The following is a 24,422-nucleotide window of genomic DNA, read 5'->3' as shown; positions in this document are numbered from 1 at the left end:
CTCTAAAGGTTTGCAAGAAACTTTGCCAGTCGACTGTGGGCTTCAGGAAGGGGGCCACTTAGTGGCCTCTTTCAAGTGGAGCCAGTTGTGTTGATGTTATGATTTCCTTAAGATAATGGTGTTTTGAGTTTAAGTGGTCATTACCCTTATGGTATTGTTCCATTTTCCCCCTCCAAATATTTTTAAGTTCTTGAAAAAGACATCTCCTGTCATCCTCACAGAGAATGACAGCAGGGCTCAGGGTTGAAAGATGGGGGTGGGCAGAGAAGTGGGGAAAAAAAGAGAAAGAAGAGCTGGTTGTGCTGATTCGTGGGCACCCTGAAGGCCGTTGCTTGAGAATTTTCCTATAAATTGCAGGGCTCTGCTGCCTTTGTGAACTTTTAAGCAAGTTTTGCAGGAAGCCCAAATAAGAAATGAAAAGTATATTGTCTAGTGTTCGGGTTTCTTGAGGGGAAGTGTCTAGGCTTTGGCTGGGGGTTTGGGGGTGTTGGGGAATCAGAAATTTTACACATCAAGGCTGTCATGAGGATATGGGATGTGGATTTCTCTAGTAGCAAAGATGGCAGCGCTAAGCCTTTTTAAATGTGCAGAAGAGACTGAGGTCCCCCATGGGAAGAAGGGGGGCTGTGCTCACATCTCATCCTCTTTGCACTTTGCTCTGGGCTCGTTCAGCCGGGCTGCTACCTGGTAGTAGAAGCGAGGCCCCGTTGGGCAGGTGTTTTATTGTCTGTGGACTGTTCGCTCTGCACTGTGACTGGGGGTCTGAGTGGCACTTGGAGGAGGTGCCTTGCAAGGGGTTTTGGTGTCACACGGCTCCCTCATGTCCTTTCCTGACTCTCGGCACCTGACAGGTGAGGGCACGCCTGGGTGTGAAGGACACCTTCTGAAATTCACACGCTGGCAAAAGGGGGACGGGACTCCCGGGCTGGGCTCTGCGCCACACCTGGACGGCACGCAGGTGGGGTCTCTGTGCGGATCCCCAGCGCAGCTTCTTGGCTTCCAGAGCCCTTAACTTTCTACGGCTCCCAGCAGCACACCACATGGCAGGGAGAGTAGCAGAGAAGGAAGGGAAACCCACACAGAGTGCGTGCGGTTTTGTGATTTGAACAACTCTTCTCTCTTGACAATTTCATTTTATTTCCAGGAGCAATTTGTAGGTTGCCTTTTATGAACCTTAGCTAGCTGAGCATTCATGCTCCGGGAGTCTTGTCTTCCTGGCGGGGTTTCGGATGTTTAATTCCCGTGAACTGGAGAAGTTCTGACATTTAACATCCTTTATGAACCAAGTTAGTGGTCCAGTGAAGTCTGTCACATTACTTAAGAGACACCAATTTCTGGTGTTGTAGTTGTTTTTTCCTCTGTAAATGTATTCTAGACGGTTCTTTAAACTCGGAAGATTTTTGTACCCAGATGAGGTCACTACGTTAAATGTAAATAGTATGTTTCATTTATATTTTTATATATCAACTTCAACATTTGGGGGACTGAAATAAGCCCTGGGATGGCCCGGGATGCATGCAAATCATTTGTCTTATAAAATCATCATGAATAATATGCAGGTCGTCTAAGACCAAAACAGCTTGAAAAAACAAATTAGCTTAAATTGTCATGAAGAAGTCTTCTTGTTCACCTCATTTGTTTATCCAAGTTTAGGGGAGATTTTGTTTATTTATTTTATTGGGAGTTTCCCGTCTCACTTCTCTCTCCCTCTCTCCTGGGGTGTGGGAGTGGCTCTGTACCCCTCGGTGTAAAGAGTAAGGAATATCTGTGAGCAGCTGCGCTTCCTGCTGCTTTCCAGAGTTTGTTGCTCAGACTGAGTTGGTTTCTTTAGGTGCCTGGGAAACTTGCTAGCATGAGGCTTTCTCGAAAGAAGTTTGAGAATACATCATCTAAATGAGATTTCTGCCTCTGGCGTGGGTCTCTGGGAGGAGGCATTTGGAGAACAGGAGTTGTGTTGTTTTTTCAGAAGGCGTCTGTCCCTCGTGGTGAGTGGAGGAATAGAGTGTCATCTATTGGAACCCCTGGGGATGTTTGGGTGACACCCTCCCGCCCCCTGCCTTCCACCGTCAGCATTCTTCTCTGAGTCTGCTCCGGGGAAAACATGGCAGGTCGGACCACCCAGAGCAAACAACGCGTTGCTGCCTGGCCTCCTCTCTGAATAAACGATGTGCGTTGTACACTGTCTGCTTGACAACCAGAAACACATAGCTTCTTCACATTTTGTTGCTTTTCAAACATGAGTTCTTAGTGTGCATGAGGTTGAAACTTTGTAAAAAATGTGGCTTCCTTTCTACATGTTATAGCTTTTTTAAAAATGAACATCTGTCCATCTGGGTGCCTCTCTGTGCAAGTCTGGAGCCCCCAGGAGGGAGACCCTCAGAATCATTAACTCAGTTACTTCTGTTTAGAGATAAGAAGGATAAACAGACTGGGCCCCAGGGGCCTGTGTGCCCGGCTGTTCTCCCCAATGCCCCACCCCTGCTTGCTTTTTTTAAAAAAATTTTCACTGAAGTATACTTGAATTACAGTGTTGTGTTAATCACTGCTGTACAGCAAAGTGACTCAGTTATACATAAATATACCCATCAAAATACAGTTCAGAAAGACACTCTACCTCTCACATCCCTTCTGGACTGTTTTCTTTATTCTCCGTATCGCTGAGTCAGATGGAAAGTCCTGAGATAGCTGCTTGTCAGTGTGTACCGTCTTGGGCCTGTTTGGCGTTTACAGGCATCTGGGCTGGCTTCCCTGCAGCCCAGATCGTGGCCCTACCCATGCCCGGCACAGCGCTGGGCAACCCCGTCCACTTCCCCTTCGCCTGTGCACAGGTGAGGGAGGCGCCCAGGCGTCTGGAGGAGCAGCCCCGGCCCCTCATTCTCCAGGGGGTGGATAAGCATGAGAGCGACAGTGACCCCACAGTGTGACCCCTGCTCCTGCTGGGCTCAGACCCCGCCTCCCATGTGAGGACCTGCCGGGGTCGGGAGGGTGTCTGCACTGGGGTGGGACTCGGCCCTGCGGCCAGTGCAGGAGAGAAGGGACAGGACCAGGTCGGGAAGGGCACGGTGAGGCCAGCCGAGGGGTTTGGGCTTTATGTTGTGGTGGCAACGGCCCGGTGGTCACACACCCCTGGGAGTGGTGTCCGTCGGGGCGGCCACCGTGGGCCGCCAGGTGCTGGAGCAGCAGCTCAGGCCCAGCTCTGGAAGGACCGCAGGGTTCTGCTCCTGTCCTTCGTTGCCTCTCTTTCACTAAATCATCTGTGCTTCACCAAGATACAAAGATGCATTTGTAAAGCGCCTTTTCCGGCTGTGAACGCCCTCCTCGCAGCTCACGTGTCCTGCACGTGCCCCCGCGTTTTGCCATCCTCCGCCTGGCCTGGGTCTCTGTCCTTCATTCTCAGACGCGCTCCTGTCCCGTCGCCCATGTTCCGCACACTCCCACGAAGTCCCTCACCACAGTCTTTCCTTAAACACTGGATATCTTTGATAAAAAATTATTCTAGTGTGCAGTCATTTACAATGATTTATTTTAATGATTTAGCACACAATTATTATCAGTCATTAATTGTTTAATTACTGATTTTTTTAAAGGGAAGCAGCTGCTCGTACGTCTGTTTAAACTTTCGTGGGTGCTTCCTTCCTTTAATTTGGACGGGATTGGTTTTCTGAAGGAGGAGCGTGCAGATCGCGGTCCGAGGATGTTACCGGGCCCCTATTTATGAGGGGAAACCTGGTTCCTAAGATCTCCGTGTCTTTTCTGTTCCAGGTGCTTGCTGCCCTCTGCCATGCTTTCCAGGTAAGACATGCCCCTCCGCGGGGCAGGCGGACTTCTGCAGCCGGCAAGCGGGAGGCTCGCCTGAACATGGAGAGATAAGACGCAGGCCCACGTGACCGAGCGCCGTGCCCCGCCCCCCCGGCCGGGCGAGCCCTCGTCGTCGAGATGGACCGCCCCCGAGAGGCCGAGACGGAGCTGAGAAGGGGCCCCAGCCCACCCAGGGCCAGCAGGAGCCCCGAGGCGGACGGCGACAAGGCGCTGAGCCACAGCTGCTGCATCTGCGGCAAGAGCTTCCCCTTCCAGAGCTCCTTGTCCCAGCACATGCGCAAGCATACAGGCGAGAAGCCCTACAAGTGTCCCTACTGCGACCACCGGGCTTCCCAGAAGGGCAACCTGAAGATCCACATCCGCGGCCACCGCACGGGGACTCTGATCCAGGGCCACGAGCCCGAGGCGGGCGAGACGCGCGTGTCCGAGGGCCTGGACGGCTGCGCCAGCCCCACGAAGAGCACCTCGGCCTGCAACAGGATCCTGAACGGCGCCACCCAGATGGACAGTGGCAAGATCCTGCTGAGGAGCAGCAAGAAGGAGGCGGAGGGGGCGGCGTGCGCGGCGGAGGAGGCCAAGGCGGCGGGGGCGGGGCAGTGCTCCTTCTGCAAGAGCAAGTTCGAGCGCAGGAAGGACCTGGAGCAGCACGTGCACCAGGCGCACAAGCCCTTCAAGTGCCGGCTGTGCAGCTACGTGACCCTGCGGGAGGAGTCCCTGCTCAGCCACATTGAGAAGGACCACATCACGGCCCAGGGGCCCCGCGGCGACGCCTTCGCAGAGAACGGCAAGCCTGAGCTGCCCCCCGGCGAGTTCCCCTGCGAGGTGTGCGGCCAGGCCTTCAGCCAGACCTGGTTCCTGAAGGCACACATGAAGAAGCACAGGGGCTCCTTCGACCATGGCTGCCACATCTGCGGCCGGAGATTCAAGGAGCCGTGGTTCCTGAAAAACCACATGAAGGCGCACGGCCCGAAGGCGGGAAGCAAGAACAGGCCCCGCGGCGAGCTGGACCCCATCGCCACCATCAACAACGTGGTGCAGGAGGAGGGGATTGTGGCCGGCCTGAGCCTCTACGAAGTCTGCACCAAGTGCGGGAACCTGTTTACGAACCTGGACAGCTTGAACGCGCACAACGCCATCCACCGCCGGGTGGAGGCCGGCCGGCCGCGGGCCCCGGTCGGGGAGGGCCCGGCGCCCGGCCCCGCCGACTCCCAGCAGCTCTTCCTTCAGTGCCTGAACCTGCGTCCGGCGGCCGGCGCGCCCGCCCGCGGGCAGGCCGGGCGGCGCGTGGCCGAGCTGGACCCGGTCAACAGCTACCAGGCCTGGCAGCTGGCCACGCGGGGCAGGGTGGCCGAGCCGGCCGAGTACCTCAAGTACGCGGCGTGGGACGAGGCGCTGGCTGGGGACGTGGCCTTCGACAAGGAGCGGCGCGAGTTCATCCTGGTGAGCCAGGAGAAGCGCAAGCGCGAGCCCGAGCCCGGCGCGCAGGGGCCCCCGCGCAAGAGGGCGGGAGCGCCCGGGGACCCCGCGCCCGGGCCCCCGGACCCCCGGCCGGCCGCGCGCCCCAGCCGTCGCGCCGCCGCCCCCGCCGGCCACGGCAAGTCGTCGGAGTGCTTCGAGTGCGGCAAGATCTTCCGCACGTACCACCAGATGGTGTTGCACTCGCGGGTGCACCGCCGCGCGCGCCGCGACCGTGACCGTGACGGCCCCGGGGACCGCGCGCCTCGCGCCCGCTGCGGCTCGCTCAGCGAGGGCGACTCGGCCTCGCAGCCCAGCAGCCCCGGCTCGGCCTGCGCCGCCGCCGACTCCCCGGGCTCCGGCCTGGCCGACGAGGCCGCCTACGAGAGCGGAGAGGAGGGGGCGGCCCACCCTGCACCAGGTGAGCGCGTGCGCCTGGGTGGTCCAGGCGCGGGTAAGGTGGGCTCGGGTGGTCCCGGTCCCGGTAGCCCTGTGCCTGGGTCGCCTTTGCCCAGGTATCCCACGTCCAGCTGGCTTGGGCTCAGGTAGCCCTGTGTTTGGGTCGCCCCGTAGCTACGTGGCCCAGGTCCAGGAAGCCCTTGCCCGGGTAGCTCACGCTCAGGTGGTCCAGGCTCAGGGAGCTCTGTGCCCGATGGCTCTGAGCCGGGGAAGTCCAGGCCCAGTAGACCGCTGCCGGGTGGCCCAGGCCAGGTGGTCCTGGTTCGCCCATCAGCCATGCCCAGGTAGTTGAGGCTCAGGTAGTCCTGTCCCCGGGTGACCCAGGTCCAGCTAACCCTTGCTCAGGATCTCATGGTCAGGGAATCTGGGCTCAATTAGCCCTGCCGCCAGGTGACCCGGCTCCCTGGTTTCCCAAGGCCCACATAGTCTTGGTGCTCAGGTAGCCTCCTACGTAGGTGGCCCTACAGCCAGGTAACCCTGTGCTTGGTGCCTTTTCCCAGGCGTCCCAGGCTCTGGTAGACTTGTACTCAGGAAGTCTGCGCCCAGTGTCAGTTCCACTTGAGGCTCCCGTTTGATGACTGCCCATAGTGTTTGCATAAATTCACACCTTTGGCTATGTAGGTGATGGTCTCTCTGGGGCATCAGACATTTCTGAACAAAGAACAGGTGATGGATCCCCTCCAAGATGTGCCCTTCTCTCCTCGCCGTCAGCTGGGCACACGTGCTTTCCTTGCCCCTCTCCTTGCACCAGACAGCCAAGTGAAAGAGGAACTTCGGATTGTGTGCAGTCATAATTAATCTTCTCAGATTCAAGTAACCCTATGGGTTTAGAGATGGCTAATTGGAACCAGATTACGTTCCAAACTGCAGCATGTAAATATTTAAAGATGCTTGGCCAACTTTATTTTCATCATTTTCCTATTTTTTAAAAGAAAATTTTAAACATTTTGATATTTTCTTCATAATTTTTTTGTTTTGGGTAATTCTTTTAAGTGTAAGGTGATGTTTCAGTTATAGACTTGTAACTTTCTCTGTCTAGCCAGGAATGGTTTTCTCTTCTCCCTGAAAATTGGTTAATGGATGTTGCTTTTACTGAAAGGTCAGAGGCAATAGCTATCCGAGTGCTTCAGCTGGGCTTTTTATATTCTGTAGTGAGGAAGACTGCCCCTGTGCATGTCTTAAAAAACTCCACAAACATATGTCATCTTTCCCTTATTAAAGATTTGGCCAGTTGTCCTGAACAGAGTTTAATTATTCCAGGTCTATACAACGTTTTGTGTGAGCATCTGATACACTTAAGTATATGTGAAGTCAGTAAAAGTGTAGAAAAAAGTTGTTTCTTTGCTCCTATAAGGGCAATCAGTCTATGCTGAATCTGCACATGTGTGTATGTAGGTAAATGAAAATAACACGTTTTTAAAAATAATTTTAATTTATTTTTGGCTACGTTGGGTCTTCGCTGCTGCTCACGGGCTTTCTCTAGTTGTGGCTCGCGGGCTCTAGCGCGCAGGCTCAGTAGCTGTGGCGCACGGGCTTAGTTGCTCCGCGGCATGTGGATCTTCCTGGATCAGGGCTTGAATCTCTGTCCCCTGCATTGGCAGGTGGATTCTTAACCACTGCACCACCCTTTTTTTATTAATTTATTTATTTTTGGCTGCGTTGGGTCTTCGTTGCTGCTCACGGGCTTTCTCTAGTTGCGGCGAGCGGGGGCTCGTATCTTGCATTTCGTTTCTTAGTCGTTTACCTGTGGGAAAGGAGCAGTGCAATATACCGTTCTCTGCAAATGCGGTGCTAGTTCTGTGAGCTTTTTTGGGTTCTTCTAGCAGCTTGTCACGTAAGATGTGGGGAACCCAATTGTGACCCCCTGGGTGGCATTTTGGAAGATTAATTTTTGTTTTTCCTTTTAAAAAATGTTGACAACTATGGATTTTACTGGTCACATTCCAGTTGTACTATGGCTACTTTTTGGAGGACATTGGAAATATTAAAGCTGCCAATGATTGTTTTCCTACTTTGAGGACAAATATTTTTAATATTTGGAAAAGCTGTCCTTGCCCGCATCTATCATGATGGCAGGTAAATGGTTAGTAATAAGCTAATTCAGTAGTGCTTCTAATGTCACTGTGTGGGAAAGATCAAATTACGTTCACTGTAAGTTGGCATTTACTCTTTCTGTTCCTTCTCAGGTTCATTAAATTTTAGAGATTATTATTTACTTTTTAATGAGATTGTATCTCTTTTCTCTGTATTAATCAACTTTTTGAGAAATGTGAGATCTCAGGTGATTCCATAACAAGATTATATATGGTGTGGGTGTAACGAGTTGACAACAGAATATTGTAGCTTATTGAGAGACTAGAAAAAGAAATTTATGGCATGACAGTGGCATAAAATGTTGAAGAACATTGTAGGTCTGCACGGGTCACTTTTTGTAGCCCCAAAGGACAGTAGCTTTCCTCCTAAAAACACAAACGTTATATCGTGGCAGGCCTTTAGTGCTCTAGCTGGCATTAAATCGCTGCTTCATGGATGCCCCGTAAGGAGAGAGATGTGTTATATGGATTTAATACTCACAGAGCAGTCTCGTTAGCAGGGATGGGCGAGGCCTTGGAAGCAGTTACTTTGCAAGAGCAAATGGGTACGTTGAATCCTCTATTTTGATCTGCAGTGAGCCTTGCTCTCGTTAAAAAATGCATTCAGCTTTGGAAAATACTTGCCTTTCTTGTCACTAAAAGATGATTTAGATCTTTAAACAGTGACATGACTCTAATAAATTCTCAGAACCTTGGTGGGATGACCGGTTAAAATGACGAGAGGAAACATGTAGAAATTGAGGGCCGGAATTCTCAGAGGAATGAGTCCCGCTACTTCTAGTAGCAAAGTTGACCTTAGAGTTCAGATCGTTGTGCCCCTTCCAGTAAATCCCCCATTGTGCCATAGTTTCCCCACAGATTTTTTGACGTCCAGGCGTGGGTTTGAATGCCGCTCCTGGATCTAGAGACCATTTGCATTATCAGGTCAATTGAAAGAAACTTGCTTTTTTCATGAAATAGTCTTTGTCGAGTGTTGCGTCTACTCCTTTGGAAAGCTCTGATCGTCCCATTACCTTTATTTCCCCATAAGACCGGCTCCCAGCAGCCCTCATTACAGACTTAAAATAGTCTAAGAGCAAAGTTGTGAATAAAATCCAATAATTTACAATGTGTTACGGAGCTAGATTTCAATCTTTATTGAGAAAGTGACGTGGCACTGATAGAAAGGACCCTTTTGGAGTTCACAAAAATTAATCCTTTTAATTAAGAGGAGCACTGAAAGGGCATTTAGTTGAAATTTAGAAAAATTAACATTTTCAAACAAAGCAGGGTCATGGTGCTCAGAATTTATTACTGAAGACAGGTCAACGGGCCAAAGCGCAATTCTGCTTATAAAGCGTTAGGATGACTTAGGAGTGGTAGAAGCCGGCTGACTGTGTCTCAGAGGACTCTCTGCATCAAGTCCCTGTACTCTAAGACGTGGTGCCCTTGGGAGAAGCCCTGCCTGGTGCTGGGGGCCTTGCCTTGACGCAGAACCCATTCCTACTGTTTATCTGCATATATGCTGTTTCGGCTAAAAGTTAGGTGACTACCCCGGGTATTTTTTTAATTGAAGTATAATTGTTTTACAATGTTATATTAGTTTTAGGTGTACGACACAGTGATTCAGTGTTTTTATAGATTATACTTCATTTAAAGTTGTTACAGAATAATGGCTGTTTCCCTGTGTTGTACAGTATATCCTTGGTTTTGACTATTTTTTGTTATTCTGATTTCTATCGCATCAAGCGTATTGTCTGTTGAGCCCACCCTCTCTCTATATCTTTGGATACTGATTGTAACTTAATCGATAGTAAAACCCCAAGTTTTGAAATTGCAATATTTGACTTTTTTTTTTTTTTTTTTTTGCGGTACGCGGGCCTCTCACCGCTGTGGCCTCTCCCGTTGCGGAGCACAGGCTCCGGACGCGCAGGCTCAGCGGCCATGGCTCACGGGCCCAGCCGCTCCGCGGCATGTGGGATCTTCCCGGACCGGGGCACGAACCCGTGTCCCCTGCATCGGCAGGCGGACTCTCAACCACTGCGCCACCAGGGAAGCCCTGTTTTATTGTTTTTGACTGACAAACCCTATGGCTCAACCTAATAGAATAAAACGTTCTTAGAGCAAGCGCCGTAGTGTTGCGTGTAGTTGGAAGAAGTAAGGAGAGAGTTTTCGTAATTTAAAAATATAGTCAAGGGAAGAAAAGACAGTTAGAAGGAAGACATGGATTTATTTCAGAAAGTCTCCACTTTCTCATATCTCTCCACTTGCTGCCACCAGGCCACAGTCTCGGACGTTAGAGCTCATCTTCTTTCTGTCGTCATTGCAAGAAGAGCCACAGTGTTTTGATTATATAAAATGTTAGTTGAGCACATGCTTTGAGACTGACCGACAGTCCACGTTTGTGTGCAGCGGGTCAGGCTGTGGTCATGCAGCTCTCCAAAAGGTTAACCGGCCAATCTTATTATTTTTTTTTTGATAGGCCGTGGACGGTCATCAGAACAGCTTAGGGAGGAAATGTTACACGTCCTCCCATTGAAGCAGGATTTCGGGGGAATCAGGGACAAAGGTCAGAGTGTGGAGTGTGAGGTGGGCCTGGGAGGGGTGTTCGCAGTGGCGGCCGGGCCTGCTGGGACGGGAGGCTTTTATTGTTGCTTATTCTTAGCGTTTACTTTGCGATCGAGCAGGAGCTCCAAGGGGACGGATTCTCCCCACCGTCCTTCTGGTGCAGGGCGAGCATGTTCTGAGCAGGGAAGCTGGGACCTGTTTGCAGCCCTGCCTGGTTCCCATCTCCGATGCTCAGTGATGGGGAAGGACTTTTATCTTAACACAGGGCTTCATCCATGCCTCCCCCCCCCCCCCCACCGCCCAAGAGGCTAAAAATGACACCACAAAGAACGAGGGGTAGGAGACCAAGGAGGAGAGAACATGAATAAAGTGAGAGGATGGGAAATAGAATCCGTGTAACTGGGGGAAAGCAGCAGGCACATCTGGGAACAACCCGGTACAATTACAAACCCTGTGATCCTGAGCGGTGTCAGTCCTACGTGGTACCGGGCCCCCCCCACTGAACAGGAGCCTTCGGAATTGGTACAGGTGAAATCAGGCGGTCAGCTCTCCTCGGACACCGTTCAGTCCAGCTCGCCGGGCCCAGTTTCCTCATCACACAGGCGTCTTGAGCGATACCTAATAAATGTCCGTACGCAGGCTGGTCGGCCACTCTGGAAGTGCCCCGGCCGTGGTGATGCTGGCGCAGGTGCCAGGCCACAGAGCTTGGGATGCTCTCTGCCATGTGCCAGCCAGCGGCTGGAGCACAGCACCAGGGTGGGGACCGGTGACAAGGAGAATCCGGACAGCAGAGATGGAGATCAAGGAAGAGCTGGTTGATTCCAGATTACAGAAGAGGGACCGTAAACGGCAGACGGATGCCTTTCAGCCAGATGTGAGGGTGACACCACCCTTAGTGTTTTCTACTGTCCTGAACATCGAGGAGTTGACTTAGTTGGGAATAAAGAGAGACTTGAAAACCCTCCTATTAAATTCTTATTCAGTAGGAAAGTGCAGTGGATTCTTTACGAAAAGTATCCAGGTGCACTTGACAGCCGACGGCAGAGCGCCCTGTGGTTTCGTCAGCATCTTAGCCACCGGAAGCGTCTCCGTCAGCACGCGCACGGAGACGACGGTGATTATTCACTGGCCCCGTGGTCCCCTGATACGCCTCCGAATTATCCAGGGAGATTGCGTTATGATGAGAATAGTGCCTTAGAGGTGTGCTTACTACATTCTGGTTCTTTAGACATTGGTCGTCTGTGCCTGGCGTGCACGTTCAAATTTGCTGGAACACAGCGCTGCATCCCCGACCTTCCAGAAGGAACGTATTATGCTGTGAAACGCGTGAGACTGTGGAGATTATATTCCGGATTTTCTTCCTGACGCTGAGACAGACACGTGGGATGCACGATTCTCAGCGTCGTTAAGCAGACACCATGCAGACCCTTTTGTTTGTTAGCAAAGTTCCAACACTTGATTCGTTGTCTCTCTGTCTCCATCTCTCTCCTTCACACAAGATAGAATCATAGAATTTTAGAGCTGGGAATGGTCTGCCCCCCCATTTTAACAGAGAGGAAACCAAGGCATAGGGGGAGTCACTGTAATTTGCCCAGAGCCTCCAGGTGTGTCTGTTGCCCGAGGACAGCATGGTGGTGGGAGGCACGTGAGCGGGGTCGCCTAGGTTAAGGTTCTCCTTTCGCACGAAGTAGCTGTGTGTCTTCAGTCCTCAACCCCTGTGTGTCTGCTTCCTGGGTGGCACTATGGGGGCTGGGATCGCCACCAGCAGGGCTGTTGCCACCGTGTCCCTGTTAGGTGCCTGGCATGGCCTGGACATCCTGTCCACACGGCTCTTGTTGGTACAAGAGTTAGAACCAGAATCAGGGTCCACAGGGTCCGTCTCCCAGCCTAGGAGAGGGTGTGTGTCCTGGCTGGTCACTTGAGGGGCAGAAGCGTGTGGTCCCAGGATGGCTCAGGCCCCGTCCAGGGCTCCAGATCCCCAGTCTCCACTCCCACCCACCCTGGAGGCAACGGAGATGGAGGTAGCCCTGCCGAGCTCTGTGGAAGCCCGTGCTTGGCGGCGTGCGGTGCCGGCTTCACCCTGTCACCAGGAGGCTGCCTGCCTGCGGCAAATATCGAGTGGGTGCCATCTGAAGGCAAAATTCACGATGTTCCTGGAGTCCAGGAAAAACGCCTGCACTGTGTTTACAGAGTCTTATTTGATGTGCCTGCTTTTCAGTCTTTTCCGTCTCTGCTTCACATCCTAAATCCTGTTATTTCTGTCCTGTTGCCCCACTGGACTTAGTTTTCCCCAGTCTGCGGTATGGGTGATGCTGGCTATGATTTTCCGCTCTTTCCCTGTGGTTCACATGTCAGGAAGAGGAGCTTGGTCTCCTCTAGTTCAGACAGGAGCCTGTGACCTCTCGTGTGAAGCATGAGAGCCCTCCTGGTAGATGTGACCCATCAGTGGTGAGTAGAAACAACGGAATTTGGGTCTCTCACCCCAGTCCCCTGAGGTGTGGCCTTCCATGTGAAGAGGTGGGTTGAACTGATTTTGCTTCTGAACCGTCAGGTGCTGATCAGTGGGGGTGTGTCCCGGTCAGCTCTGCAGGGGGATGACCTGGGCTTTGGAAGTGAGGTTCACACCTGCTGAGCCGGGGTGTCACCCCCGAGACGGTGCCTTGTCCCTGCTGTTGTAGACATGTCATTCCAACCAGCACTGACGCCCCTGCCTGTGTTTGTGATCAGAAGCGTGATCATAATGTTTGTCTGGGCCGGTGGTGGGGCACACCTGACAGCACCCCTGCTTCCTACCGTTGGTTGAAAGTGCCCAGGTGGCTGGCTGATCTGCTCAGCCCTTTGATGCTGTCATTGCAAGCAGAGGAGTTCCCGCTCGTGACACTGGCTTCCTGGGACCACAGCCGTGGCCCTGACCTGCCTCCCCGTCTCCCCCGCTGCACCTTCTCTGCGCCCCGAATGCCCTGCCCAGAGCTCCCCACTCACCCTCTGGGGGCCCGAGCAGCCCGTTTCCCCGGCGAGCACATTGGAGGCTGGAAGTCCCTCCCGCCCGGACTCTCACTTCCAACCCGGACCCACTGTGTTCCTGGAATTGCTGCGTCTCTGCAGTTTCGTGGCGTCGGCCTCGTGCCTCACACGGTGGGCACGTCCCTCTCCTGGGACTGTGCTCTCTGTGGGCAGGGCCCAGGTGTTCGTCCTGGCGCCCCGCGGTGATCTTGACTGCGCAGTGGCCGGCAGCCCCACCGGGAGGGGTCGGTTAGGTCCATCCTCCGTCCGCGGTGAACTCCCAGGAGAGGTATGGTGTGTTCCTGGGAGGGGCTGAGCCCTGGGGCAGCGGGGATGCTCACCAAGTTGTCTAGTCGCCACGTGTCCGTAACAGTGGCAACGACTAGTAATAGTAGCCATGGATTAACCAACAGTGTTTAACATGAACTTCTTGTGATCCTGCAAAGTTTTTAAGTTGAAAGGGCCGCTTCAACGCGAAATAATATCGTGGCCTTTTTGGATGGGCTGGAGTTAATTATGCTTGGGGTGATTTTTGGTGAGTTTGGTATTCTGCAAGGAGCCTTTCTCACGACTTCTGATCCTGCGTGTTTCCTGTGGGCGCCGTGATTGGGGTCTGCGTCCTGGGCTCTTTGTGAACCTTTATCACCGGAGGAGCAGAAGCGGGCTCAGCGTTTGCAATGCTGGACGGCCGAGTGCGTGGCAGCTGGTGTGCGTGCGGTCAGCTCTGACCCCGCTCACGGTCATGGCTGGCTTCCCAGGATGTGGCGACTCAGGTCCCCGAGGGTTTCCCACCTCACTGCCAGCGTCCCCGTGCCTGGTGGCCGTATAAGGATCGGGAGCTGGACGCCTCGCCCACCCGACCGCCCTGGGGCTCAGGGTCCGCGTGCCGCACGTGCGCTTGGGCTGATCCCTGACCCGGGCCGGGGCTGTGACTGGAGGGTGGGCCTGGTGCGCAGTCGGTGGCGGACACAGCTTTGGCGCTCGAGGGCCCAAGACCGAGGCAGAGCGGGGACCTGCGGACTGTCTAGGGATGGTGTGGGGCGCTGGGACTTGGAGCCCTTGGGCGAGTCCTTGATGTCTTTCCAGGGGAGTCCTCGGTGTGCAGATGCTGAGAAGCTGCAGAGGCCCTGTGCCCTCGCCCCCAGCCCTGGGGTCTTTCCTGCTGAGACAAGCATCCCTTTCCTGCTCCTGCCTTGGCCCAGCCCACGGGGAGTCTGAAGTTCACAGTCAGCGCCCGTGACCTCGGAAGCAGCCCCGCCCAGAGCTCAGGCGGCCTCTTCTTTCAGGATGTACCGTCCTTCCCGTGGCACATTCCGGCTCAGCCGGCTCTGTACCGTGGGCGCTATCCATTTGTATCATCCGTGGTCTGCGTGTTCATTGTGGGTACAGTGAATCATTTAGTTAGCTGAGATTCTCTTTTCTCAAGCATTTAGGTTTTATTCGGTAAGTGTTTTTGTTGTGTACGTGTCTCTGGCACACGTTCTTAATTTTTTCGTTTGTAAGTTTGTTTTTTTTTAAGTTCTTAATTTCCTGTGTGCCTGACCTATTCTGAGGCTGGTTTTTCATGAAACCTTCGTAGGCTACTGATCTGATCCAGTATTTGCCTACACGCTTTGTCTAAGCCTTTGCGTATTAAAACAGATTGTGGTTTCAGATCTATATTTTACTAGAGTTGAAAAAGGTAGGGATAGTCTTCTCTGGATTAAAGATTAGAAGGTCCCACCTTCATTACTGGAATTTTACCGGTATCTGTGTGTGCGGTCAGTGTAGTCGCATCCGCTTAAAGGATGCCTTGTCTTCTGTTTTATTTACAAAGGCAGCCACTGATTTGAGAGAAGTTTTTTCACAGATTAGTAAGACATTTGGGCTGACTCTGGCTGCCAAATATGTTCCCCTAACAATGTGTGAGATCTGAGTATTACTCATGTTCTTTTTGAGAACTCCAGAATAATTACTTTCAGCACTGTGACTAAACTGTATTCCGGTTTTACTATGACTACTCTGTTCACGTAATAACCTGATTGGTTACTGAAGTATATCATTTAAAATGATATACTTCATTTTATATACTGGGTACAGAGGGTACCCAGCGGTACCCTCTGATGCCCGGTTGGTCATCCTATAGAAAATGCCGCGTGTGCCTAAACCTGATCTCTGAAACCTGCTGGGGAATGGCAGCTTCCGCCAAAATCACGAAGTCGTGTTGTTCCTGCAGACAGTAATCCAGTGATTGAAGAGTCTGTCAGTGGACTGGCCCGTTGGAGAACACCATTTTTGACGTTGGAATGATGGTCAGTTTCCCAGTCTGACTCCTAGGTACCGTAATTGCTTTGATTGAAAACTTGTCTATGATGTTCTTGGTTTTTTAAAATTGATTTCTGTAGAATTCATGAGATATGATTGATACAGATTAATCCAGTATTGGACTTGAAATGCATAGTAATGGGGTGGAGTGAACATTTTCATCTTTAAGAAATATGATTTGGGGCTGTTTTCTCAGAAATGATGAAATTTGGTAGGGCATGGCCATGAGGTTGAAAACAGGCATTAAACCCTTAAAAGCTGTTTTTCTTGTAAAGCTCCTTGGCTGACAGAGGAGTGTCATTACTAGCCTTACAGTGCAGTTAAAATGTGGCACTGGGGAGGTGACTTACAGAGTTCCTGAATTCCAGGTGTGAAGAAAGGGATTGCAAAGTCCTGACTTGGGAAATTTTGGAAACTCTGAACACGAGGTTCTGGACAGGTTGTGTGTCAACACCAACGAGAGAAAAGAGTCTCTGCAGTTTCCATGGTGACAGCCTGCTCACAAGTCAGAAACCAATTCTTGATATGTTTTGAAACCCCGGTTACAAAAGGGCATCGTGCTTGAAAGTTAGCTGGGAAGAGATGAAATCGCTTACACGGAGCTGCCCGGTGAGCTGGACAGCACTGGGCAGACGTGATTCTTGGATCCCTTTTAAATGTCCACATTTCTTTTCTGTTCTGGGTCCGAATTTCTTGGGTTTTCCTTCTTGTGTTGAAGATCTTTTCCTCTGAGTTTAAAGGTCTGGTGTATGGGGGGTGTAGTACAAGTTCGTAGAAGTTTTTGGAGCAGTGCCGCATCTGGGAGCCTCCCAGAGCAGGTGCACAGGGCAGGTGAGGGGCCTTCTTTCCTTCCCGCCATCTGTTGGTCCAGCGTCAGCCGCGCCCACCCAGCTGGCCACTGGTCAGCTTCATCCTGTTCAGGCTCCTCCCCCTCGCTCCTCTTCCTATCAGATGGGCAAAGGGGAGTAAGGAAGTGGGAGGAAACAGGACATCCGCTCGCACCCAGTGCTCAGCATGCACGACCAGACTTGATGTAGGGCAGCAGTGGGCACACGTGGCAGTCTGTCCAGTCTCCCAGGATCCTGTGCTTGTTGTCTTGGCTGTGTCCCAAGGCCAGAGACAGAATCCCAGACTGTGACCAGTGCGCCCGGAACAGATCGCCGTGACCCTGCCCTTGTCATTCCCACAGGCCTCCTCCTGGGAACCTCCACTGCTGCCATCCCCACCCCCAACTCTGTCCCTCTGTCCTGGCTGCAGGGGGCGTGTCACTTCGCAGCTCCCTCGGATGCCCTTGGTGGGGGGAGGCCTTCCAGGGCAAGGTTAGGGTCCCCCAGACCTGGTCTTCTTGCCTGAGGACTGATCCTACCGCTACCCCAGCTCTCCTGCCCCCCAGTGAGGAGGGGAGAGGCCAAGGCTACCTTTGTCCAGCCCCGTGCCCAGGCTGACGACTGACTCTTCTCTGCTTCTTTCCTCCAGAGCCTGTGTCCCCGGCCCCCATGGGTCACGGGGGCAGTGATGGAGGTGGACAAGCAAGGGCTAACATTTCACGGGCCGGATCCCGGCTGGCACGTGCAACTGATGTTAGAATTCTGTTCATTCTTTGCAAAACGGACAAGTCTTTGGTGAACACGTGGCGAACAGTCCACATTCTGCAGCCGTGCTTCCCCACCTCAGCCACTCAGGAGATGTTTATTTTGTACCCTCAGGTCTTTAAAGAATATTTACGTACACAGTGTATACACGTGCGCCATTGTTTTTCTCGTTTTGATACTTAATAAGATCGTTTTACTTGTTTTGTTGCGTGATTTGCTTTTCTAGCCAACAGCATGTCTTGGGAGTCGGCCACATCCATGGAGTGTCTCCTGACCTGCGTCAGACGGAACGTGATCGTAATTTATTTGCCTGTGGATGGACATGGAAGTTTTTTCCCAGTTTTCATTACAAGTAGAGCCTGCAGTAAACGTGCTGATAACACTTAGGAGAATTTCATGATCGGTTTCTTTAATGAAATTGCTGGTTTGAGGGGTTTGCACATTTCATATTTCAGAAGATTTTGCCAGATAGGTTGTAACATCCTCACATCCACCAGCAGTTTATGAGTTGGGCCCATGGTCCCAGACCTTCAACAATTCTGGGTGTTATAAAGGTACTACAGTTGCTGCCCCAAAGGAAAAATGTTATACATTTATTGCTTTGATCTCTGTTTTCATAGTTTCTGTGAGAATAAGCATGTTTTCATGTTTGTTGGTCATTTGTATTTCTTGTGTGATATATCTGTTCACGCGCTTTGCCCATTTTTATAATGTGTTGTTTGTCCTTTTCTTATTATGTTATAGGAGCGCTTTATATATTGTGGATATGAATCTTTTTGCTTTAAATACTGTCTCCTAGTTTAATAAAAGACTTTTTTATGAAGTCTTTTACTGCAGTAGCTCTACAGCTGCCAGGATTGGCAGTTTTTCCCTTTACGGTTCTTCAGTTTTACACACCACTTAGAAAGGCACCCCCTACCCTACTGTTAACATATTTCCATTGAATAAAGCTAGTTTGCCTTATGACATTTACCTTATTACACATTGTGCTCATCACGTGGGACTTGTGACGTATTCTGTGAGACGTTTGCACATTTTTTCCATATTGCTCTCCAGTTTTTCCAACATAATTTATTCTGTCATCAGTCTTTCCTCCACTGGCTTGAAATATCCCATTACACACGAATGTCCACGTGCTAGCTTCTTCACCCAGCATCTGGAGGCTTGGTAAACCATCCTAACCCAGTGGGGTGTGGGTGTTAGCGGGGAATCTGAGGTGGAGGTTCAAGGACGCTTTCTCCGGATCGTGACAGTTATAAGCGTTGAAGCCAAGTGACTCCAGACGTCAGGAGCTTGTTCTCTTACGCTGCTTGCACTGGCTGGGCAGAGGCAGGTAGGAGGGACCAAGGAGGAGCCGGTGGGAGGCTACCTTGCACCTGCTAGAGCCGTGCCTGTTCTCTCTTTCGCTCTTGGACAGTCCTGAACCTCCCCTTCCCAGCCGCGCTCTGCCCCAAAGCCCAGCCCAGCAGCAGGGCCTCGGGCCGGGGACTGGGGGTGGGATGTCTTGGCAACCTGCCCAGAGAAGGTGCAGGAATGAGGGGCTGCAGGTAGGCCCTCGCTTGCACGGGAGGGACCTTTGGAGTCACTGAGGCTCCGAGAGGCCCCATCACAGTCATTAGTTAAGTGCCTGCCCTGTGGTTTGGGTCCTTTGAAGGTAGTACTGGCTTCTCCTCTGTGTTCCATGCATACGTTCAGCTCTTCTCAGTAAATGAGCGATACTGCATCTAGATGAGAAGTAATTTTCTTCGTGATACATAACGTTGGTGTCTCCATCAGCGTTCACACGTTGTTTTTGGACCGTGCGTCTAATTCACACAAGTGTTTCCTTTGAAGTCATTCGTGTAAATAAAGTATTTGTTTAGTTGAGAACACGTTAGAGGTTTAGTAAATAAAAAATTTTAAAAATTTCAGATAAACATCGAATACTTTTTTTTTTTTTTTTTTTTTTTTTTAGTATAGGCACGTCCCACGTAATGTTTGAGACATATGCTAAAAGCTACTTGTCCTCGGTGTGAAATTCAGACTACCTGGCTAGCCTGTGTGTCACCTGGTGCCCGTCTCTGGGTGAATCTTCCGGCAGGTGGTTATTTCAGGGCACCCGGGAAACATCTGGTCTTGTTTCCTGGCCTGCTCGTTGGCCGACCAAGGCCTGTTTAGCAGCTCTGTTTACTACTAGATGGAGATGCTGGGACCTCAGGCTGTGAATGTTCGAAGGATAATTAGCTGAGGGAGAAAAGGGGAGGGCCTTCTGGTAGAGATACCTCTCTTTCTATTGTTTACGCGCGTTAATACTTTAAACACGTGCATTAGCCATGTTGAGGGTCAAAACAATGCTGGTGGAAAAAGAGATTCAAGAGAAAACAACAATTGCCTTTAGTCTCTTTGTGTGATGAAAAAAATCTTAGCATTTTCTAACACAGAAGATGTTCAACAAAGCACCTGGAGCCAGAATGACGTGACACATTGGAGTGCACCACACAGCACGGGGAACCGTGATGCTGAAAGCTACTGAAACGCGTCCTAGAGAAGAAGAATACTGCAGGGGTTGCTTCTCTGGCACAGACGTCAGTCATCAGGACGGGAAGTTCCGTTCTGTTTGGAATTTGGTAGCTTCTGGGCTGAAGCTGGCTGTTGTCTCTTGGGTCAGTTCTGTTCCGTGGTGGGGTGTCACTGTTCCGTGTTGGGTGTAGTATGGGGGTCACAGCTTTGCCCTGACTTTGTGGGACCCTTGCAGATGCCCCAAAGAATCTGCTAAGAGTCAAGGTGTAAAAATAGAAGACTCCAACCTTAACCGCTGAAACTTAGCTCACACACACAGGCCTATCTCCTTAATTCAAAGTAAAAAGAGACCCAAGACTCCTTTAGATCCTGCTCTAGACCTGGGCTCTCCAGATGTAGAGATGTGTCTTGTAATCTCAGTGGTCTGTGATCTGTAGCCTGTGATTTTCACAAATAATAGTCAATAATGACCGATGACTGACTACCCCTCCCCCAGAGCAGCATAAGGAATTCGGTTCTAGTCCTGAAGTGGTTTATTTACTGGATGTATTTCTTCTGATTCTGAATTGATTTTGCCTGTGTGTGAGCTACCCTTATTTAGTTTTGGTTAAGAAAATATTGCGTAAATATGTGAAGCAAAATCTGGCAGATCACCACTGCCTTGAGAGTCCTTTGTCCCGGGTTTGAACTGTTGAAGAATTACTGACTTATCAGTTGTAGATTCCACGATGCACATGGAAACGTCCCCAAAGCAGTGGGTTCCTCCCATCCCTCTGACGTCACAGAGTATACAGAGAGCTCTGGAGTTCATTTTAAAAGATCGGTCTGTAATTGAAATGGAAGGTTCTGGAGTCTGATGTCACCTTGAGATGAGGCCTTCCTGAGTCAGCGGAAGGTCCTGACTCACCTGAATGCGGTTCAGAGGTGAGCATCCAGACATCTGCCAACAGATGTCTCGTCCTGTCGTGTCGCTTACCTGGTGTTTGAGGCGAGGTCCTTCCAGGTCACATCAGGGGAGCATTTGTGGGAACGTGCAGGAAGGACGGGGCTGCATCCCTCTCCCGGAGGGACTTGAGAACTGCAGAGTTTGATCCCTGTAACCTCTCCTTTTCCAGCCCGTAAAAGGGCTTGTGGGTGTTTTCCTCCTGGGGATTCTTCCCTTGGAAAGAGCGCACGTGAACCCTGGTGTGGAAACGTGTTTTCGCTGACCTTTTCGGGAGGGGACTCCCGGCATCTCTGAGTGTATCCCAGTCTAAGCCTTGAGATGCGCTCAGCGCAGGGTTTCCATGCCGACGCCAGTCTGCAAGATGACTCAACATTTGGTTGCAGGACTGCGTACGATTTTAAGAGGACCGCTTGTGTTCTTTCATTAGGTAAAACTCAACCAACCAATTACAAACGTGAAGTATCTCTGCGTATCTTCAAGATTTGTGCAGAGGAGAATTATGTTAGATGGTTTTATTTTTCCGGTTTGATGTATTTTATAATCTGAGATTTCCTTCTCGCCTTTACTGCCTGCAATTTAAACTCTTTGGCTTGTTCTTTTCTTGGCAGAATTGGAAACACACCTCCTCTTCCTAAGGTCACCCTCCTCGCTGTGGTCTGTTTGCGCAGGTGTGTCTGGTCCACGACTCCTTTCCGTTTAGTCGCTGTCTGGGTGTCTCCTGTCCTCACCTCGCCATAAACGTGGAGACACTTCTCCTGTAGTCTTAGAACTGCCTCGTACTTAGTCCTTTCAATTTGAGACCATACTTGTTTCGACGGTTGCATTGACCTCCACTTCTGATTCCTCGGTTTCCAGAAAGTTGGTCCCCAGTCTCACGGTCTCAGGGACAGCCCTGCTTGTGTCTGATTCCCAGTGTCTGCCTGGGTCCACAGCCGGGCCCTGAGGGCTGAGCGGCGGTGGCGGGGGGAGGCACGCGTGTGCTTCACCCTTGACTCCTGAAGGGGAGGATGCTGAGACCTGCCACCTGGAGCCGCAGCCCTTTGGGTGGACAGACACCACCTAGGGGGTCGGGATGGCGTCATCCCCTGGCTTCTGTCCACGAAGTGTCTGCCTGGGCCTCGCTTGGGCCGTTTGCCCCACACCCGCAGCTGACAGCAGTGACTTACTGGGTTCCGATCAACGCCACCAAAGACCAGGTTGGCATGATTAGCATGTATAACAGCTCGGCTGAATTGGGCTGGGATTTACTTTATCTTATTTCTTTTAATTTTAAAATTCTGTGGTTTATGAGTTTTTCTCTTAGGAAGAAAGAAAGGTATTCATTCAATGATCAATTTGACAGGGTTAATCCGTAGGAGGTCAGGACGCTGGCAGTCTGTCACAGATGCCCAGAGAAATGCATGTCCTTGCTTCCCTATGGCCGATGGCTTTTTCTTTCTCTTGAAAGAGCATGTTCTTCATGCATTTCTGTTTTTTTTTAATTAATTTTTATTGGAGTATAGTTGCTTTACAATGTTGTGTTAGTTTCTGCTGTGCAGCAAAGTGAATCAGCTCTATGTACACATATATGTCCTCTTTTTTGGATTTCCTTCCCATGTAGGTCACCACAGGGCACTGAGTGGAGTTCCCTGTGCTGTACAGCAGGTTCTCATGAGTTATCTGTTTTATACATAGCAGTGTGTATATGTCAGTCTGGTTGGGATTTACTTTAAATTGCTCAAGTAGCCGTACTTTTACTTAAAATAGCAATAAGCAATGATAATCATTGATTTTCTGGTGCATTAATCAGTTAAGAGGAAAATAAAACAACCCTGCCTTCAAAAGGCCAAAGTGATCCAGATTGATCCATGCATGAGACAGAAAGACCCATGATGGCTTGGGTGCCAGACCTGCCTGGTGACTAAGATCTATGGAAATGTCTTCAAAAACTTCTTTTTCTCTTGAAAATACATGTTCTGTGGCACAATGTATATACTTTTTTACTGTAAGTAAGACCAAAGAAATGTGAAGTGTTGCCAAATGTAGGCATCCCTCTGTAGTTTAGAGTAGTTCTTACATAATAACTCCATCGTGGGCTTGGGAAAGTTTCATCGGATTTATTTTAGGATGATGTCACCCATCGGTCCTGCTCGGGTGTTTTGAAAAGACACTGGCTGTTTGGAGAGTAGGGAACTCCAGTGCCCCGTGGGTCCTTCAAGCCAGCCCTTGCCTTGAGCTATCCGGCAGGTTTCCGTGAGGGCAGAGGGAGGGACGAGGTGGCAGCTTCGCCAGGACAGACCTCACCAGGGGCTCGGGCTGGATTCTGTTCCGCTCTGAGACGGGGTGGAGCCCGAGGGCTCAGGGCGCGCCCCGGACGTGTGACCTGGCCCTTATATCAGGAAGCCTTGACCTGGGACCTGCCAGGTTTGTGTCCATCCCCCCACTTTCTGCTCCTGTGCAGCCGGCACGTGGGCCAGGCCCTCTGACCGGGCGGCCAGGAAAGCAGTGGCAGCCGGGCCAGAGCTGTGCTCTTCGGGGGTTTGGCCCTTCCTTTGTCTCAGGGCTTATGGCAGCCTGAACGTCACCTCAGGCTACGTCTCCGTCCCCCTTTCCGACGTTCCCCAGCCTAACTCAGGGTGACTCCTAAGCTGTCACCACTTTTGAACATTTCCGAGTCCGTGGTCTCCCTTGACGGTGGGACATATCCGTGAGAATAGTGTTTCACTGACCTTGGTAGTGTTTCACTTGACCTTCAGAATTCGGAGTTCTCCTGCCTCTTTGTTCTCTTCTATTTATCCTTTTTCTTGTGGGGGGCAGGGAATCACCAAGTTTTTTGGGGTCTGTTATTAGCATCTTCAAAAGATCGCCGTAATCTGTGGAAGTTCAGTAACCTTCGGCGATTGTCAGGTCAAGTACCCGTTTGGGGGAGACTCTGGGAATTTAACTGCCCCACATAAAACTTTTTGAGAAGAAATGCAATTTTATTTTTGAACAACTGGTTTATATGTACTTTGTTTTTTAGAATGTAACACTTTCAGGGGGTGTACCCCCCAGCATTTTAAGACGCATAAAGGCATGTGAAGCGTAAACTTTTATAGCTACAGGAATTGCTTTTGTGTCCAGGCTCTTTTGATCATCTCTCAGATTTAGAAATTACTTTCTTTAGGTATCTGCTGTTTTCCATAAAATAGTGTAACCCTTGCCCCTGCCTCCACCTTCCCCACATGTAAATAGTCCCCCAAACAGTGTGTATGCCCTTAAAATGAGAACTCTACATGACCGTAGCTTCAGCTGGTTGGGTTTCTCCCACGTCTAGTATTTTACCGATTCTAGCAGTTTGACAGGTTACTTTTCTGGGACTCGGGTATGTGGTAAGGTGCCCTGTACCGAGATGAGGGGGTGGAATGGTGATAGGAGGGGGGCCGTAGGTGAGAGGTGCTTTGAAGGGCTTCACAGCGTCAGACAGTTGAGCAGTTGTGGTTGGAGATGGGATGCGCAGCTTCCTTAAATCTCAAGCCCAGCAGAGATCTTCAGGAAATGAGAGCAGCAGTAAGTGACTCCTAAGAATGAAAAACTACAGAAACGCAGGTATTAGACAAATATTAAACAAAAAGCATCCTCGCCCCTGGAGCTGTTGGCCGTGTCAGGGCCACTGCGGTACCTGGCTGCCATCGTGCTGACCTGGCCGGGGTGGTGGTTGTCTCTGCCAGGCTTGGGCACCAGGTT

General features: G+C 51.0%; 1 protein-coding gene across 8 annotated transcripts in view; it reads left to right on the top strand.

Moving 5' to 3' along the window:
• The window catches only part of ZNF516 (zinc finger protein 516), a 113,596-nt gene that overhangs the window by 42,547 nt on the left and 46,627 nt on the right, over positions 1 to 24,422 (top strand). For all 8 annotated transcript variants that reach the window (XM_019937227.3, XM_073790827.1, XM_033837848.2 and 5 more), the window contains exon 2: positions 3,763 to 5,695. In XM_019937227.3, the coding sequence (XP_019792786.2) occupies positions 3,937 to 5,695 (1,759 nt within the window). In that variant the 5' untranslated portion in view covers positions 3,763 to 3,936. The remainder of the gene's footprint in view (positions 1 to 3,762; positions 5,696 to 24,422) is intronic.

The sequence above is a fragment of the Tursiops truncatus genome, chromosome 13 (genome assembly GCF_011762595.2).
Source record: "Tursiops truncatus isolate mTurTru1 chromosome 13, mTurTru1.mat.Y, whole genome shotgun sequence".
Taxonomy (NCBI): domain Eukaryota; kingdom Metazoa; phylum Chordata; class Mammalia; order Artiodactyla; family Delphinidae; genus Tursiops; species Tursiops truncatus.
Note: the sequence above shows the minus strand (reverse complement) of the source record. Positions and strands in the feature narration are given on the sequence as shown.